Source organism: Chiloscyllium plagiosum, chromosome 31 (genome assembly GCF_004010195.1).
Source record: "Chiloscyllium plagiosum isolate BGI_BamShark_2017 chromosome 31, ASM401019v2, whole genome shotgun sequence".
NCBI classification, from domain to species: Eukaryota; Metazoa; Chordata; class Chondrichthyes; order Orectolobiformes; family Hemiscylliidae; genus Chiloscyllium; species Chiloscyllium plagiosum.
In genome coordinates this window covers 32,328,713-32,347,990 of record NC_057740.1, presented here as the reverse complement: position 1 = coordinate 32,347,990, position 19,278 = coordinate 32,328,713, and the positions used below count along the sequence as shown (strand labels likewise).

The 19,278-nt window shown below is 41.6% G+C and overlaps 1 protein-coding gene across 2 annotated transcripts in view; it reads right to left on the bottom strand.

Annotated features, from left to right (window-relative positions):
- The window catches only part of LOC122565385 (guanine nucleotide-binding protein subunit alpha-11-like), an 81,111-nt gene that overhangs the window by 19,757 nt on the left and 42,076 nt on the right, over positions 1 to 19,278 (bottom strand). For both annotated transcript variants that reach the window (XM_043721313.1, XM_043721314.1), the window contains exons 2-3: positions 10,741 to 10,925; positions 3,955 to 4,109 (exon numbers count right to left, since the gene is read on the bottom strand). In XM_043721313.1, the coding sequence (XP_043577248.1) occupies positions 3,955 to 4,109; positions 10,741 to 10,925 (340 nt within the window). The remainder of the gene's footprint in view (positions 1 to 3,954; positions 4,110 to 10,740; positions 10,926 to 19,278) is intronic.

Sequence of the window (19,278 nt, the reverse complement as noted above, 5' to 3'; positions counted from 1 at the left end):
TGCTCTTTCTCCACAGATTCTGCCAAATCAGCTGAGTTTTCCCAGCAATTTCAGTTTTTAACTCTGTTTAAAAGATCAGGCAATCATCTCCAACAAGGAGTGCTGAGTATTTGACCATTTCGGCCTCCCCAGAAGTCCTAGCATCATAAATGCTGATAATCTCTCAATTTGATTCACTCCATGTGATGACTGAAGATACTGGATACTACAAAGGCTATGAGTCCTTACAACATTTCAATGAATAACACCAAGGACTAGTGCTCCAGAATTTGCCATGCCCTTAGCCAAGCTACAATGCTGGCACCTACACAAAGTGGAAAATGTCCTGGACATAAAAAAAAAGCAGGACAAATCTAATCCCACCAATTATTGATGCAACAGTCCACTTTTAACCATTAGAGTGATGGAAAGGGTCACTGACAGTGCCATCAAGCAGCACCCATTCAGCAATAACCTGCTCACTGTTACTCAGTTTGGGTTCGGACAGGACCACTCAGCTCATGATCTGATTACAGCCTTCGCCCAAATATGGATAAAGGATCTGCATTCCAGAAGTGAGATGAAAACATTTACCTTCAACATCAAGGCAACATTCGAGGGAGTCTGGAATTGAGGAGTTAAAAAAGAAAGAACTGCATTTGCTGGAAATCTGAAACAAACAGTTCTGAAGACAATGTTTACTCTGCATTTTCTCCATGGATGTTGCCAGATCTTCTGTGCTTTGCATACAATTTCTGGTTTCATGACAATAAGGAGCCAGAACAAATCTGAAGTTAAAGGGTGTTAGGGGAATATTCACTGTTGGTTGAAGTTGTATCTAGCACAAAGGAAGATGGTTGTGGTTGTTGAAAGTCAATCATCTCAGCTCCAGGACATCTCTGCAGGAGTTCCTCAGGGTATTGTCCAAAGCCAACTGCTTCATCATTGACCTTCCCTCCACTATTAGGTCAGAAATAAGGGGGATATTTGCTGATAATTAATTGTACAATTTACAGAATCTTGCCTGGCTCCTCAGGTACCAAAACAGCCCATGTCCATATGTAGCAAAACTACATAATGTCCAAGTTTGGTCAAAATAAGTGGCAAGTAACAGCCATGTCACACAAGTGCCAAGCAATCTCCTTCTCAAATGAGAGAATCTAACTATTTCACCCTGACATTCAATATAAACATTGTGGGACCATGAAAAACTGAAATGAATGAGCCATATGAACACATTGGCTACAAGAGCTGGACAATCTGCAATTATAACTCACCTCCTGTCTCCTCAAAGTCAATCTACCATCTACAAGCCACAAGTCAGGAGTGTGATGGAATCTCCCCATTTGCCTAGATGGATTCAGCTCTGACAACACTCAAGAAGCTTGACACTATCCAGAACAAAGCAAGCCACTTGAGTGCAGCTCCTGTCCAATCCACCACTTTCAACATGGCAGCAATGTGTCCCATCTATAAAGGTGTACAGCACCTCACAAAGGATCCTATACAGGACTATCCAACCAGCTCTACAACCTAGCAGGACAAGGGAAGTAGATTCATGGGAACACCACCACCTGAATATTTTCTCCCAAGCCATGTGTAGTCCTGATATCACCATTGCATCATTAGCGTCAGGTCAAAGTCCCGGTACTCCCTACCTAGCAGCACTGTACCTACACATCAAGGATTACAGCTGTTCAGAATGTAGGCTCAGCATTGCCTTCTCATGAGAAATCAGGAATGGGCAATAAATGTTGTTCAAAGCAGCAATGCCTACAACCTATAGGAATGAAAGAAATGATTGGGAAGTGTAAGAGTCAATAAACCTGCACTTCAAAGGTGAGTCCAATATCTAATAGGCCTCTTAATGTAATAGCCATTTGGATTTAACTGTTAAGATCTGGGTTTGCGAGTTAACGGGGTGAGGGCGTCACTGGCTGGGCCAGCATTTATTGCCCATCCCAGAAGGCAGTTAAGAGTCAACCCCACTGCTTTGGGTATGGAGTCCAGGTAGACAGGATAGTGATCAGAGCATTGAGTATAGGAGTTACGATGTCATACTGCGGCTGTACAGGACATTGATAAGGCCACTTTCAGTTCTGGTCTCCCTGCTATAAAAAAGATGTTGCTAAACTTGAAAAGGTTCAGAAAAGATTTACAAGGATGTTGCTGTTTTAGAGAGTTTGAGCTATGGAGATAGGCTGAATAGCTTGGCACTATTTTCCCTGAAGGATCGGAGGCTGAGGGGTGACCTTATTGAGGTTTATAAAATCATGAGGGGCATGGATAGGGTGAATAGCCAAGGTCTTTCCCCCAGAGTAGGGGAGTCCAAAGCTTGTGTAATCATCAGCAAACATCCTCACTTCTGATCTTATGATGGAAGAAAGGTCATTTCAGAGGGCATTGAGGGACAACCACATCACTGTGGGTCTGGAGTCACATGGAGACCAGACCAGGTGAGGATGGCAGTTTCCTTCCTGAAGGACATTAGTGAATTACATGGGTTTTTCCAATAATGGTTTCATGGTTATCAATAGATTCCAGATTTATTTTAATAGAATTCAAACTCCACCATCTGCCATGGCAGGATTTGAACCCAGGTCCCCAGAACATTAGCTGAGATTGTGGATTAATAGTCTAGCAATAATACTAAAAAAGAGAAAATGCTGGAAAATCTGAGCAAGTCTGGTAGCATCTGTAAGGAGAGAAAAGAGCTGACGTTTCAAGTCTAACTGACAAAGGGTCAGTTAGACTTGAAACATCAGCTCTTTTCTCTCCTTACAGATGCTGCCAGACTTGCTCAGATTTTCCAGCATTTTCTCTTTTTTGGTTTCAGATTCCAGCATCCGTAATAATTTGCTTTTATCTAGCAATAATACTACTTGGCCATCACCTCCCCTTATGCAATCATGCAAAACAGGAACAGGCAATTCACCTTGTGGAACTCTCTAAGGCTTAAAACTCCCTCAAGGAATAAACAAATGACCAATTCCACAGCTTGGCGTGACTGCAGTTTATAATCCCTTTCAGATAGCACTCCCATTGGCTGCTTCCCAACCTGTCACACCCAAGGCTCATGACACAGAGGTAACAGCACTGACTGACAGGAAATTTCTACAGGACTCCTAACTGTGTCATTATGGAATATTAATAAGGTGTTCTTGAAGAGCTGCCAATTGCTTAAATGAAGCATGGGACAAAGATTGGAACAGGCGGCAAGCATATTTAAAATCAGCTGTAATTTAGGCTATATCTATGAACAGGGTAGTCCTGAGATGAAAATCCCATCTATCATTTCCACTAGAAAGGATTAGGGGCAATTATTTCACACTGGCATGGAACAAGTTAGCACAGAAGAGCATTAAATTTCATAATATAATTCACTTCAAAAGGCAACCAGGTGTAATTCTGAAGACTGCTGGGATAGAGAGAGAAAGTGGAGAAAGTGAGGACTGCAGATGCTGGCGATCAGTCGAAGAGTGTGGTGCTGGAAAAGCACAGCCGGTCAGGCAGTATCCGAGAAGCAGGAGAATCGACGTTTTGGGCATAAGTTCTTCATCAGGATTTCACTTTGGGCATAAGTCCTTCCTGACAAAGGGCTTATGCCCGAACATTGACTGTCCTACTCCTTGGATGCTGCCTAACCAGGTGTGTTTTTCCAGCACCACACTCTTCGACTGCTGGGATAGAGACCAACCAAGTGCCTGGGGTCTGAGACAAAGCAAAAATACAATGGAATTGTGAAAGCAAATTTCCCTACTTTCCTCCACCATCAAAGTAAGCATAGACAAATGGAACTAATGTACAGTGATTGAGTTAACTCTCCTCTCTCCATCTCTACAGATTCTGCCCAATTTGCTGAGTTTCTCCAGTACTTTCTGTTTGCATTGCAATTATTGGCACAATTGCTAACATTAAGTGAATTCCTGAACAGGAGGGAACCTCAGAAAGGAAATTAAAATAACAAAGACTTACTAATTTGTAGAGTCAAGCAACTGGTACTCCCGACGTCGTTCATAACACATTCTCATTCCTGGATCATTCCATAAGCTTTTAATTGCATCTGCATGGTGCCTTTCAAGAGTAGTGATTTTATAGGCTTCTAAATCCTTTATTACCTGAGAATTTTCCTGTGAATTAAATAGGAATGCAAATTGTAGCACTAACACAGATTGGATTCCCTAAATTCAACAAGCTTTAAATGGCTACATAAATTGAAGTTAAACAGAAAGACCTGCTATAGCAACACGATTGATTATAGTGTGGCAAGTTTATATACGTAAAGCCACCTTAATTGTGGTGATGCGAATTTGTAATAGAGATATAAACATTACTGAATAGGTAACTTGAAAACTGGGATCAAATTAGGTCTGCCACTCTGGTCAATTATTCTTTGTCTCCTAATTACAATTACATTTGATTCAAAGATTAGTTATTTGTCATGAAAAATGTCACAGAATATTACTGAGCAATGAATATATAATCTTGCATCAGGAGCACTGCTTTTCTTCCTTATATTCCTATTCCCATACACATGATGGAAACATCATGTGACAACATGGAGAATTACACTTGAGTTCGCAAAAATAACTGTTTCACAATGAAAAGTCTAACATCCAGTGGGATGACTCCAAATGCCAATCTCACACAGAACCTGAACATTGCCCTTAACCTCTAATCTTGAAATCATTCTGATCCTCTTTTCGCTTCTGCTGCTGAAATTCTGGTTCGTGGACCTTGTCAGTTTGAGATTCAATGGGAGGCCTTTTCCACATTCACTTCCTTAGAAAGTAAAATCGAGTTTGGGTGTATAACCAATGAGGAGAAAGTGAGGGCTGCAGATGCTGGAGATCAGAGCTTAAAAATGTGTTGCTGGAAAAGCGCAGCAGGTCAGGCAGCATCCAAGGAACAGGAGAATCAACGTTTCGGGCATAAGCCCGAAGATTCCTGAAGAAGGGCTTATGCCCGAACTGTCGATTCTCCTGTTCCTTGGATGCTGCCTGACCTGCTGCGCTTTTCCAGCAACACATTTTCAGCTCTGTATAACCAATGACCAATCCATTCCCACCACTCACAGCCCTGTTAAACTTCAAGATGACCCTACACTACTCTAAACAGCTGCCTGAAGATCTGCCACTGTTCAACTGTCAGTTTGTCCAAAGGTAAATCCTGCTCACCCATCATTCTCATCCCAATTCACCACATTCCTCGTCTGTATTTACTTTATAAGCTCTTCAGTATAATACACAGAGGCTCTGAAACTGGCTGTTGTATTAGCATAGTGCATAGCACTTGCAGCAATAGATTGAATTGTCATATGGTAGAGATCTATGGGGTACCTCACCTGGAAATGTTTTATTTCCTTACTAGAAGTTAATCCCTTACCGAAGGCTTGCTCAGTGGAATGCAGAGACACCCCTTTACCCAAAATCCATGCTTCATGGATGGGTATAAGAACAGGAAGAGTTTTGAGGGATATGGGCCAAGTTCTGTGAAAGGGGACTACATTACTTTCGGACATCTGGTTGGCATGGATGATTTCTATGACTGCCATCACAGCAACAAGACTCTCAATACTAAGAAGATCACAAGTGAACCCAATCTTGTTGCTAATGAACATCTGCATGTGTAATTCCAATAAATGTTGCTGAAAAACAGACATTTTCTCTCTTATTAGCCAATATGGTGGTTAATTGTTGTCCCCATACCACTGCTCTAGTTGAATTTAGTTAACTCAGTGTTGACCGAGCCACAACCCTGCTTCAGCAACAGCGACGACATCACTCAACCTTTCAGGAGAATGTGTGAAATTAACTTTCAAGACCTAACAAAATGTGAGTGGGAATGACAAATACTTGACAAACAAGTCACATCTTTATTATGTTTAAGAAGTTCAATGCATGTGGTTAATATTATATGAGTTCTCTTTTCCATTAGAAATACAGTTATTCCCATTCTGAATCGGCTGTTCTGTTTGCATTTTTACTTGTCAAGTCTATTCATGCATATTATTACACAATGTCAATGTAGTAAGTTTGAATATTTTTAATCAACTGGTCAGACATGTTAAGACACATCTCTGGAGGAAGTCGGGCTTGAACCCAAGCCTTCTGACTAAAATATAAGGATACTTCCACAAGGCCCTTTTTAGCAGTAAATTTGATTTTTAAAAATTTAACCTTATTTTCTAACCAACCTGCTCAGAGATGTTATTACACAGCTCCGGAGTGGGCTGGACTTGAACCCAGGTTTCCTGGTTCAGGGATAGGGATACTATCACTATGCCATAAGAAGACCCCAAGCAATAAGTTTGCATAGATCTTGTTAATTGAAATCTGGTTCATTCCATTGTTTCTAAAATGCTTGACATTAAATATCTGACTAACACCCTCCACACAGCTGGAATATGAGGTAACGGTTATGCTCTACAGCTGGGCCATGAGATAGAATTTCCAGATCCTCTTCCATTACCATCAGTCTCCTCTCCATGGGAAGCTTACCATTCTGAACATGGGGAGCAGCACTCATATCAGAAGCTATCTGCGAGTGTAATCACTTTGTTTTACCTAAAATTAAATCCATGGATACTGGGAATCTGAAGTAAAAGAGCAGGTGAAAGTCGACAGAATTTGGAAAAAATAATGTTGGAATTCCCATTAAACTATCTCTCCTTCCCAAATGTTGGCTGATTTGGGGCATAAGCAATTCTTCCTTGTTAAAGAGAGGGTACAGGAACAGTAAAAAAGAACTCAATTTTAATTAAAAGGCTCTTTTTGCCTCAATCAAAATTTCTTGTTAATATTTTATGTTCAACAATGAATGTTGCTTCGTAAACAACCCGAAGCTTTTCAGAGTCCTTTTGTTTTTAGCTATTTAAATTTTTCAACAATTAACCAAAAATGTTTATCAAGATGTTAACAGAGAAATGTTTTTTGATCCAGTCTTCAGGATGATTAGATTACTTACAGTGTGGAAACAGGCCCTTCAGCCCAACAATTCCACACCAACCCTCCGAAGAGCAACTCACCAAGACCCATTCCCCAACATTTACCCCTTCAGCTAACACTATGGGCAATTTAGCATGGCCAATTCACTTAACCTTCACATTTTTGGATTGTGGGAGAAAACCGGAGCACCCGGAGTAAACCCACGCAGACACGGGGAGAATGTGCAAACTCCACACAGACATTTGCTTGAGGCGGGAATTGAACCCAGGTCTCTGGCGTTGTGAGGCAGCAGTGCTAACCACTGTGCCACCATGCCACCAAATGTATGTTATGTATGGTATGTTATGTGGCCAAAAGAATTATTACTGTTTTTCAGAATCTAATACAAAAGCACAGATGAACAGAAAATTCCTTCACACACTGCCTTTTTCAGTCCAATTATCTACAGGAAGAATTTCACTTCCATTGTTCTATTATTAGTTTAGGAGATTTGCTTGATCATCCTGTTTAATCACAAGCTGGAATAACCTTTGTTCCTGCTGTTAGTTTGTCACCAAAATTACATTCTATCACCACCAAAGCTGACCTTAGCTACACAGACTTGAAGGTGCCTTTATGTAGTGACTGTAACAATGTCAGTCAACTGGACATCATGGAAGATGTATTCTCTCATTGGGGCAGTTAATCAGGTTCAATCAGGGAGCCCTGGCTGACATATAAAAAGGATGAGTGTCAGAGATACTGACACTCTGGTACCTGACTCTGAATGAGGCAGTACAAAAGTCAAGGACTGTTCATGTGTAAATAAAGGATGACTTGGTGACAGGATACCAGCCTCTGTGGAGTTATTTCACTTGCCTCACACTGTATCTGCTCAAGATCAGACTCTACCTAAGGCTGAGCATATATTAGTTTTGAGGGAGAGTCCCAGGTCCAAGGCACAACATAAATTTTGAAATGATCAAGAACAAATCAAATTTATTGGGGCTTAATGAATTACAGTACCACAATGCAAACAGAATATGTCATTAGAAAGAGGATAAGGATTTCGTCCAGCCCGCGTTAGGAATTTTTATGGCACAAATTAAGGGGGATAAAATATATGAAACTGACAATTGATTACAGGGTTATGAGGATGGAGAATGGAATGCAATGATAATGGGAGGCAGTGATCTAGTGGCAATGTCACTGCACTGATAGTCTAGAGGCCTAGGTTATTGTTTAGGGGTTGTGGATTTGAATTTAAACATAGGAAATAATGAAATTTGAATTTCAAGAAAATCTGGAATTAAAAAGCTTGTCTCATGGTGACCATTGCTATGGTAATGGTGACCATTAAACTATGATCAATTGTTTTAAAAATCTATCTGGTTAACTCATGCACTTTAGAAAAGGAAATCTGCAAGCCAAAATGCGACTCTGGGTTCACAGAACTGTAGGTGACACTTAAATGCCCGCTGGGATGTCTCTAACAAGAGTTTGAGGGTTAATTGGGCAAGGATAATAGACACTAGCCAAGGTGGTGATGCCCACATCCCAGGAATAAGTATATACAGTAGAAACATACAGATTGCATTGCCTGGTACACTGGAACATAGGCCAACGAGGATTAAACGTAGCAAATGTGATCAGATAGAACCCCCTGTTGGTGAACAAGTATAGCATAGAAAATGTGGGCAATACAGGTACAGCAACTTCACATGAGGAGGGAGTGCACCTTCTGTAGTTTGGGCATCAACAAATAAATACTAAAGGAAAACAGGTAAAGATCACTTACTTTAAAGTAATTTATTGCTCTTTGAATGGAGATAACATATGCTTCATATAAGTGAGCATGGAAGAGAGACATCAACACTGTCTGGTTCCAGAGCACTGATAACCTTTCAGGATGTTAAGTATTTTATCTTTCCATAGTCTCCATCACAATCGTTCTTACTGAATGGAATAATTCAGAAGTGAAGCAAGAATGGCTTTCCCTTCTAGAATGTGATTTCTGAAGCCTAACTGTTCCTGTATAGCACTTATAAGAGAAATACTTTATGAATAAGTCTCAAATGAAATATTTCCCTTTCTATCTCCCTTTCCATGCTGCTTGTTGTCACAGCTGATAAATGCTGGCTACCTGAACTAATACACTTTACTGGCAAAAGCAGATAGAGGATATATGGTGTGAGGTTACCTACTTGAGATTGTCTGGCAAGAAAATAATTTAGTCTGAGCAAATGCTTCATTCTGCCAAACAGATAATATTTCTGTCAGGATCCTGTTCCTTGTTGCACATACAATTTAATATTGAAACAAAATTGCCTGTTGTCACTGAGGTTCCCTGACCTCATCTTCCTCCTTTTTCTAACTACCTCTTGTTTATAGATACATTCTGCGGTGAAAAGCCATATCTTTAATGGTGCATCATTCATTCCAAATATTTAAGAAAACATTCTAATATTTTATCAAGGAACCAGTGCCATGAATCAAAATGCTGAACTTTCAAAACAAAATGTTTTTGAGGATGTAGGTCTTACTGTGAAGGCCTCGTTTATTGCTGACTCTAGTTGCCCTGACAGTGTGCTGATGGGCCTTCTCCATGTGAACCGCTGAACCACCCAGTGCTGATGGTCATGACCCTCTAAAGATGATGCCAGACAAAGGATTCCAGGACAGTGACCAACACCAATAAAGGAACAGGAAGAATGCTGGGTGAGTGTAACCTGGGGAAGATGGAGTTTCTGAGGTGCCCTTGTCCATCTTGGTGGAGACATTATGGGGATGTGAGGGACTGTCAAAGCAACATTAGCAGGCGCTGCTGTGCATTGTATAGAACACAGTGGCTCAGTGGTTAGCACTGCTGCCTCACAGAGCCAGGGTCCTAGGTTGGATTCCAGCCTCGGGCAACTGGTTGCGTGGCGTTTGCACATTCTCTTGGGGGAATGCATGGGTTTCCTCCAGGTGCTCCAGCTTCCTCTTACAGTCCAAAGATGTGCAAGTCAGGTAAATTGGCCATGCTAAATTGCCCATAGTGTTAGTTGCATTAGTCAGAGGGAAATGGGTCTGGGTGGGTTACTCTTCGGAGGGTCGGTGTGGACTGGTTGAGCCAATTGATCTGTTTCCACACTGTAGGTGCTGCTGTGCATCGTATAGATAAACATATCTATATAGCTATCTATACAGATAGATAACTATATAAACATTGGCAATGGAACAGCTCGATGGATCCCATTGGCGGGGGCATCTGTAAATCAAACTGCTGAATATTGAGGCACTATAATGTTGGAGTGGCGGAGGCGGCGGGATGGTGGTGGTGGTGGGTGGGGGGGGGGGAGGGTAGGTCTGGCCCTTTAGCCAGCTCAGTGTGCCGAGCTGCTGTCTGCCTGTCTCAGGTAAACATTAAAAATCTCATGCAGCTATTTGAGAATCAGTCACCAGTTCTCCGAGTGTCTGGCCAACATTCCTCTTTCAAACAACACCAGAAACAAAAGATTAACTGTTCATTCATCATCTGTTGTTTGTGGGATGTTGATAGAAAGGAACAACTGCCAACTTTACCATTTGATCATACTTTTTCATTAATTTTGGCACCAATGCGATCTCTCAAAAGCTTTGGCTGGCAGAGAAGCCACTGGACTGACTTTAAGAATGAATCCTATTCCTGTTCTTATTTATTAGGATACTCTCCATAAGATGAAATGGAAACTGTTTAAGTGTAGACAGCAGAAACATCATTTCATAAAATAGGCAATCTAATCTCAATACAGAACAATCAAAAATTAAAAGATTTACATTAGCCATTTTTTAACATCATTCCTTTTATTCTCACCTTATTCTCCTGCAGCTGATATTGTATATTCAATGTGTCCATAGCTCTGACAAGGGACTGTACTGCAGTGATAATGTTCTGAAAGACCAACTTTGCAAATGCTTTCCTGTCTTCCTCTGAGTATCCAGACCCATGGATGATTCTCATCTGTTTGATGAATGTGCTCTTGCCACTTTCTCCAGTGCCTGGTTTAAAAGAGAAAGTGAGGTACAAATTAGAATCCTCAACTGTGACAGATCACAGAAACCAGCCAGAAGCGGCTACAACGAGCAGTGCATTGTTCTGTTGTATCATCCTGCACACAAATCTGCTACACGGTGAGTCCCTGGTTTCAGAGACAATCTGACGTTGGAAAGACATGGCCAGAAAGGAAGGTGTTTGTCAACGGAAAGCAAAGAGATTGGAAGTTCAAGAAGCCCAGACCTTGGTTCATGTCTCTAGCCTGCTGTGTCCACTTGGAAAGTGCAATGTTGTGTGAAGAGACAGGGAAGCTATGGAGCTCTAAGGTTATAATTAGTAAGTGGCTTTCGGTCAGGGTGAGGATTGAGATATATGGTGCTTTATTTCTGGAATCCTGGGCTGACCAGCCCAGAATCAAGATCCTCAACACATCTATTAAAATGTATTTTATTGAAATGTTTATAGTGCTCGACTCTCAATCCCCAAGTCTAATATACCACACAAATTAAGGCTAGTTATGAAAGAGAACATAATTTGGTGTATTGGTTTCAGAACAAATAATCCTAATGGTACATTATCTCGAACACATATTCCAAGGCAATTAACTCACTTGCCTCAAGTTCAAAATGAAGAATTTAAAAGAATGGCTCATCCCACTTTTATTTCAGGATCACTATAAATAGATAATATGTGCCAGGCTTGCCAGCCAAAGAGCTATCTGAGGCTTAACTGGTAGAACCCTTCCCTCTGAGTCACAGTTGCACATTCAAGTCCCATTCTAAGAGTCTGAGCACAAAATCTAGGTTGATGCTCCAGTACAGTATTGAGGTAGTGCTAATCTATTAAATAATACTTAAATCAAGGCAGTACCGTCCCTCTCACGTGAATTTAAAAGATCCCATGGAACTATGTGAAGAAGAGTCAAGATGGTTTGCCTACTGTCCTAGCTAAAAATTAGCCCTCAAACAACGCTGTAAACAAATGACTTCATCATTAGCACATCACAGCTTTTGAGGACTTAGAGTCATAGAGATGTACAGCATGGAAACAGACCCTTCAGTTTAACTCGTCCATGCCGATCAGACACCCCAACCCAGTCTAGTCCCACCTGACAGCACCCGGCACATATCCCCACAAACTCCTCCTATTCATATACCCATCCAAATGCCTTTTAAATGTTGCAATTGTACCAGCCTCCACCTCTTCCTCTGACAGCTTATTCCACATACGTACCACCCTCTGAGTGAAAAAGCTGCTCCTTAGATCTCTTTTATATCTTTTGCCTCTCACCCAAACCTGTGCCCTCTAGTTCTGGACTCCCCCAACCTAGGGAAAAGACTTTGTCTATTTATCCTATTCATGCCCCTCATGATTTTATAAACCTCTATAAGGTGACCCCTCAGCCTCCGACACTCCAGGGAAAACAGCTCTAGCCTACCCAACCTCTCCCTATAGCTCAAATCCTCCAGGACTTGCTTCATACAAAATGTTTCCTGTATTAATCTGCACTATAACATGAAAAACAATTCACAAGTAATACACTGGCTTTAAAGAGCTTTGGTACATCCCGAGGCTGAGAAGGTGCTGTAGGAATGCCTTTATTATTTAATGATTACTACTTCTGGATAAGATATACAGAACACAATTTTGGATGGCTTTTATTTGGTTCTTAACAATTGTGCCAAACTGAGGAGGGTAAAGACTCTTAAAAGTGGGAACAATGCAAAAAGCATGCTGCAGCACACAGGGAGCTGCAGAACGACTCAATGAGGATGTCGTCCTCTTGCTATCGCAGCCCCTCAAAACACCCAGAGCATCGGATGTTTTGAACAGAGGATGGTTGCAGCAGATGGTTGGAGAAGCAGCATCAGCTACTGCCACACTTAGCTCCTCCCACTAAAATAAATGGGAAACATTTTGTGGTTAACTTTCCATGCTTAAGGCTACTTTAAATATTCCCTGGGTCACGTACAATTAAAATAAATTAGTTAAAACATTCATCTGTTATACTAACATTGACACCTGCAGGCAAGGAAGTAAGTGCACTCTCAGTACACTGGAGGCGGCATAACAGTTTGGAAACTAATACTTAAAACTGAACACACTAGTTCTCCATTTATAGTGTACAAGACAAAGTGGACCAATATTCACCAGTTTTACTGGTTTTTCCTTCTTTATGATAAAATATTGCCATTAGCAACATGCATCATTGACTTTGAAATACTGTATCTTAAGAATCTGCATAGAGTCACTTTAATATACAGTAAATACATATGAAATACTTGGGAGATATTATCAAGGTCCATTTCTGTTTTAATGTACGGGTGTGTGTGATGCCAAATAATTTTCAATTCTGATGTTGGTAAATAAATTGAAATTAAGATTGTAATCCAATTCAAAACTGTACTCCACTGCACAAAACAAATACCAATTTATTAACACAGCTATAGACTCAGACCATAATAATTTAGAGATTGCCTAATTAATCTATTCAGGGACATTATTAGACACCGCTGGGGCAGAGAAACTGAACCTAGGCTTAGCGGCAGCGATGTTACCACATTGCCATAGGCACTCTCCCATAAAAATATTCAAGTAAATGTAATTCAAGTACTTTCTTGTGTACAAATCTACAATTGTGGTTAATTGTAGCTCCCCTACCACCAGGTCAACACAGACAATGCAAAAATAATGAAGAATGTGATAAATGAAAACTTTTAAAAATGGGTACCTGTTATGAAATGAAAATTTTGTTTCTGTATATACATAAGGGAGAGGGAGAATTTTATCTGCAGAATCACTTCCCATTTTTATATATTCTGTTTTCCCCTTTTACACAATTCAATGTCACCGGCTGTCTAAGTGGTTTTGTGTTTGGTGCCATTTGTGGCTGTTCTACACAAACATGGTCAATTTTTGCTCACACGATATACTTCACTTCCACATGGAGGCTGTGTGTTTAAACGGTATGGCGTTGTGGTCAGATCAGCCTGTGAAGTGCCCCTGGATTTCTAGCGTAACAGGAGTTTCAGTTGCTGGGAGAGAGCTCAGAGACCCAGGTTCTCTTCAGTTTTTAAAGGAGATGACATAAAGGGGGCCTGATTGAGTAATATCAAAAGGATAAATGAAAGCTCTCGTAGGGCTAGGTGGCAGGTTCAAATTTGAGAAAGGCACATTTCTTGCTCGTGAGATTTTTCTCAAGTCATGGACAAAATTTGTTGGGGAGCAGAAACAATGTAAACATGAAGCACTTTCCTCACTTCAACATTGCCTGTAAAAGCAAAGTAATCCAGAACTGGGAAGCAGCAGGAATATATTTAATGAAGGTTCCTTGGGCAGAGAATTCCATAGATTCACTACTCTCTGGGAAAAGTAGTTCCTCCCCATCTCTGTCCTAAATCTATTCCCCCTAATCTTGAGGCCATGTCCCTGAGGAGACACGCCAGTGGAACTTTCAGGGTAGCCCATCCATGAACTGTTGGATGCAGCCTGATAGACTGAATGGACATTCCTCATTTCTGCTGTCCTCTGTGCATTAAGAACCCTGCCTGCCCATTACAATTGTGTTTGATGTGTTGTTTCCATTGAATGCTGAAGATGCAATGTGGTAAAATGCATCATGAAACTTGATGTGCACATCGGAACACAGTCAGATGATCCTTAAGTAAACAGAAGCAGGAATAATTTCATCTGCCAGAAAACCGGTGACATTAAGTAAAAATATGACAACAAGCAGTCGTCTTGATTTCACACCAGTGAGAGAAAGTGTTTAACCACATTGTGTTCCCAGCAGACAAAGCAAAGAAATCAGGAGTTCAGACATGGCCCTGAAGGAGTTAAAGGCATTCACTGATTGCAGAAACATTTACTTTTAGCTTAAATCAAAGTGATGAGATGCTAGTGTTACAGAAATCATGCTGTCCTTCACACTCTCGGATTGTAGTCCATTGTCAATGCAGCTTTGGGACAGCTAGGTTATTTAGCTTTAGGGAAAAGACAGGGTGAATCGCTGAGCAAGCAGCTTGCATAACAAGGTCACATGTGTCATATACAGTTGTCAACAGATCTCCCGAAAGGTTCAAGAAAGGATTCTACAGTGATACAATTGGTACGTTGGCTGATTCATGGAAACCCTTTGGCAGTTTTTATCCATTTCCTGGCATTCAATAAATAAATTATAAATGTCTCTGAACTTGTACAAATTTATTGCTTATACTCCCATACCTGAGAGGGTGCTGTAGGCAGCGACTTGTAAACTTTTCATTGTACTAGTTTGAGTGCATGTGACAATAAAGCTAATTCAACACTATCATATCTTTCCAGTTGATTGGATCCTTCCAGCTGGTTCACAAAATATGAACTATGGCTTGGATATTCCTTCCAGGAGCGAGAAATATAAATTGAAACTCAGGGTACAACCTGAACCCTGTCTCTGAACAGGGGAGGGGTTTGTGCTCAGGGTACTTACTGATTCCTCAGAACAGCTCAGAGCCATGGTGTTGGTGAGGATCTGCTAGCACTGACATATGCAGCTTCTAATAAATAGCAGAAGCTGGCATTGGCCAGAGATAACAGCAATGCCTTAACTTGGCTCTCCATTGTCCTTGTGACTGGATTCATCACATCTGTGAGAGCCCCAGATTTATAGGGGGGTGTGGGTCCTAACTTCATGTGATCGCAGCCATGGAACAGAGCGAGCTATGGACACCACCAGGGTCATGATCATGCAGAATGCGGGTGTGGCACGATGAAGATTGGTGGTGTTATTGGGCCAATGTGTTCATTAAGTGTGTACCCTGTCTGATAGTATTCCAATGTGCTACATTGGGAAGGTTCCATGATTTGGAGGAGCAGCTGTTGGACTAGGGTGAACAAAGTTAAAAATCACACAACACCAAGATATAGTCCAACAGGTTTATTTGGAAGCACGAGCATTCGAAGCGCTGCTCCTTCATCAGGTGGTTGTAAACCAGGACCATAAGACACAGAATTTATTGTAAAAGATTACAGAGTCATGCAGCTGAAATGATATATTGAGCAAATCTAGATTTGTTGAACAAATGATTTATTGAACAAATCTAGGTTTGTTCACTATATCGTTTCAGCTGCATGACACTGTAATCTTTTGCAATAAATTCTGTGTCTTATGGTCCTGCTTCACAACTACCTGATGAAGAAGCAGCACTCCGAAAGCTAGTGCTTCCAAATAAACCTGTTGGACTATAACCTGATTTTGTGTGATTTTTTAACTTTGGGAGGTCTCAGCACTGCAGAGGCTTCTACTGTCCAACGCGAGTTCTTGTAACCTCTTCCCGTTTTCTCCGCAGGTGGGAACATCCAAGCAATGGGACCAACTTGCTCATTGTCATTAGGTCAAGCTTCAGCTGCAAAACTTAGAAGGACCAACCTTACACCCTACCAAAAACACCTTGCATCATGCAGACACTGTCTCCTCAGTGGGTTCTCGTATAGGGTATGAAAGGGTGGCATTGGGGCAATGAGAACTGTGCCAGTGGATAAGAGGAGGTGACAAAGGCAACTTTTGAAAGTCTCACTCAGTGTGGCCCTGCTCAGCTGGGGACAGCTGCAAGGGCCTCATGACCACCAGAAACATGTCTTCAACAGCAACAAGTGTGCTCCCATGTGTTCCCTTGAGGCAGAATGGACTGAGCTATACCCTTTCAATTCACTGCAAGCTTCTCCTGAAATTCATATTGAGAATTCATCTATTTTGCTTCTCATCGTCCTCCAGCAGATGTTTCCTTAGGGACACATTCAAAAGGGGAGTCAGTGACCTAATGGATACTGATCTTGAGGCTCAGCTGATGTTCTGGGGACCTGGGTTTAAGTCCTGCTGCAGCAGAATTTGAATTCAATAAACAATATTCTGGATTTGGGAATCTACTGATGACCATGGGAGCATTGTGGATTGTCGGAGGAACATATCTGGTGCACTGGTGTCCTTTGGGGAAGGAAATCCTCCTGTTCTCCTTGCCTGTTCTGGCCTACATGTGACTTCAGAACCACACACTGTGGCTGGGGACAAGGTTCGCCATGGGAGACTGGTTAGCAAGGTTAGATTTCATGGAACACAGGAAGAACTAGCCATTTGGTTACAGAACTGGTTCGAAGGTAGAAGACAGAGGGTGGTGGTGGAGGGCTGCTTTTCAGACTGGAGGCCTGTGACCAGTGGAGTGCCACAAGGATCGGTGCTGGGTCCACTGCTTTTCGTCATTTATATAAGTGCTTTGGATGTGAACATAGGAGGTATGGTTAGTAAGTTTGCAGATGACACCAAAATTAGAGGTGTAGTGGACAGCGAAGAAGGTTACTTCAGGGTACAATGGGATCTTGATCAGATGGGCCAATGGGCTGAGGAGTGGCAGATGGAGTTTAATTTAGATAAATGTGAGGTGTTACATTTTGGAAAGCAAATCAGAGCTGGACTTATACACTTAATGGTAAGGTCTGGGGACTGCTGCTGAACAAAGAGAGCTTGGAGTGCAGGTTCATAGTTCTTTGAAAGTGGAGTCACAGGTAGCTAAGACAGTGAAGTTGGTACGCTTCCCTTTATTGAGTACAAAATTTGAGAGGTCATGCTGTGGCTGTACAGGGCATTGGTTAGGCCGCTTTTGGAATATTGCATGCAATTCTGGTTTCCTCCTTATCGGAAAGATATTGTGAAACCTGAAAGGGTTCAGAAAAGATTTACAAGGATGTTGCAAGGATTGAGCTATAAGGTGAGGCTAAATAGGCTGGGGCTGTTTTCCCTAGAGTGTCAGATGCTGAGGGGTGATCTCATCAAGGTTTATTAAATCATGAGGGACATGATTAGGGTAAATAGACAAGGTATTTTCCCTGGGGTGGGGCAGTCTAGAACTGGAGGGGATACGTTTAGGGTGAGGGGGAGAGATATAAAAGGGACCTAAGGGGCAACTTTTTCATACAGACAGTGGTGCCTGTATGGAATGAGCTGCCAAAGGAAGTGGTGGAAGCTGGTACAATTGCAATATTTAAAAGGCATTTGGATGGGTATGTGAATAGGAAGGGTTTGGAGGGATATGGGCCAAGTGCTGGAAAATTGGACTAGATTTGGTGAGGATATTTGTTTGGCATGGACGAGTTAGACCAAAGGGTCTATTTCCATGCTGTACATCTCTATGACTCAACTGCTGGCACAAACTGATTTCACCCCCTCTATTTTTCAGAAGATGAATGAGTGATCACTTGGTGTATGACCACAGCCTTGAGCAACATTTTGAGGATTAAGTAGGTACAATTGCCAGCCACAAAAAGCAAAGAAATTGAGTAGCATCCCACGTTCTCTGAATATCAGGCCTGAGGAACTTGCTCAGTGATATCTCCCCTGGTTAAATGAAGAGCATGACCCAAGTATATAGCCAGGATGAATGCAAAGAATGAAACATCCTTCACTGTCAACCTATAGCAGAAGTTAAGGATTCAGGATAAGTTACCACCCACAGTAAGCCAACAACCTGGGATAAAAGGTGTTTCTGTACTTGCATCATATCTACTAGTGACATTTTCAACTGAGTGTGACCCACAATATAATAATTTTCTGCAGTTCAGTCAGATTGATGGAATGTAAGGTGAGAGCAGCCAAACTGGTTTCACTTGAGATCATTGTGTCAGACATTACTCAGATAATTTGTCTTTGGTGGAATTCACCTTCAATGCTGAAAGTAAAGGACAATGCACTAACCTGCACAGTATCCCTAAAAATGTGTTAATATCAAGCTATTAACATTAAAATGGAAAAGGGTAATGTGTGTTACTTGATTAATTAATTATGTGCTGATAAAGAGGCCACAGCTGGGTCAGAGCTGTAAGACGTAGATCTGATCAATAGATTCTGTCCAAGAGAAGCTCCATGTCTATGTTTCTAATTTATCTACAAACTTGGATCCAGTTAACAAAGCTGATTGACACCAATAAGTAGCACAGCAGCAAGCAGTAGTGTTTTGTTCTTGAGCTCAAATGTAGTTATGTACAGTGTATGGCGTGATAGTTCAGTGGTCAGCACTGCCGCCTCGCAGGGTCAGGGAGCTGGGTTCAATTCCACCTGGTGAACACCTGTCTGTGTGGACTTTGCACATTCTCCCTGTGTCTGGGTGGGTTTCTTCTGGGTACTCTGGTTTCCTCCCACTGTCCAGAGATGTGCAGGTTATGTTAAAACAATGACTGCAGATGCTGGAAACCAGATTCTAGATTAGAGTGGTGCTGGAAAAGCACAGCAGTTCAGGCAGCATCCGAGGAGCAGGAAAATCGACGTTTCGGGCAAAAGCCCTTCATCAGGAATAGAGGCAGAGTGCCTACAGGGTGGAGAGATAAATGAGA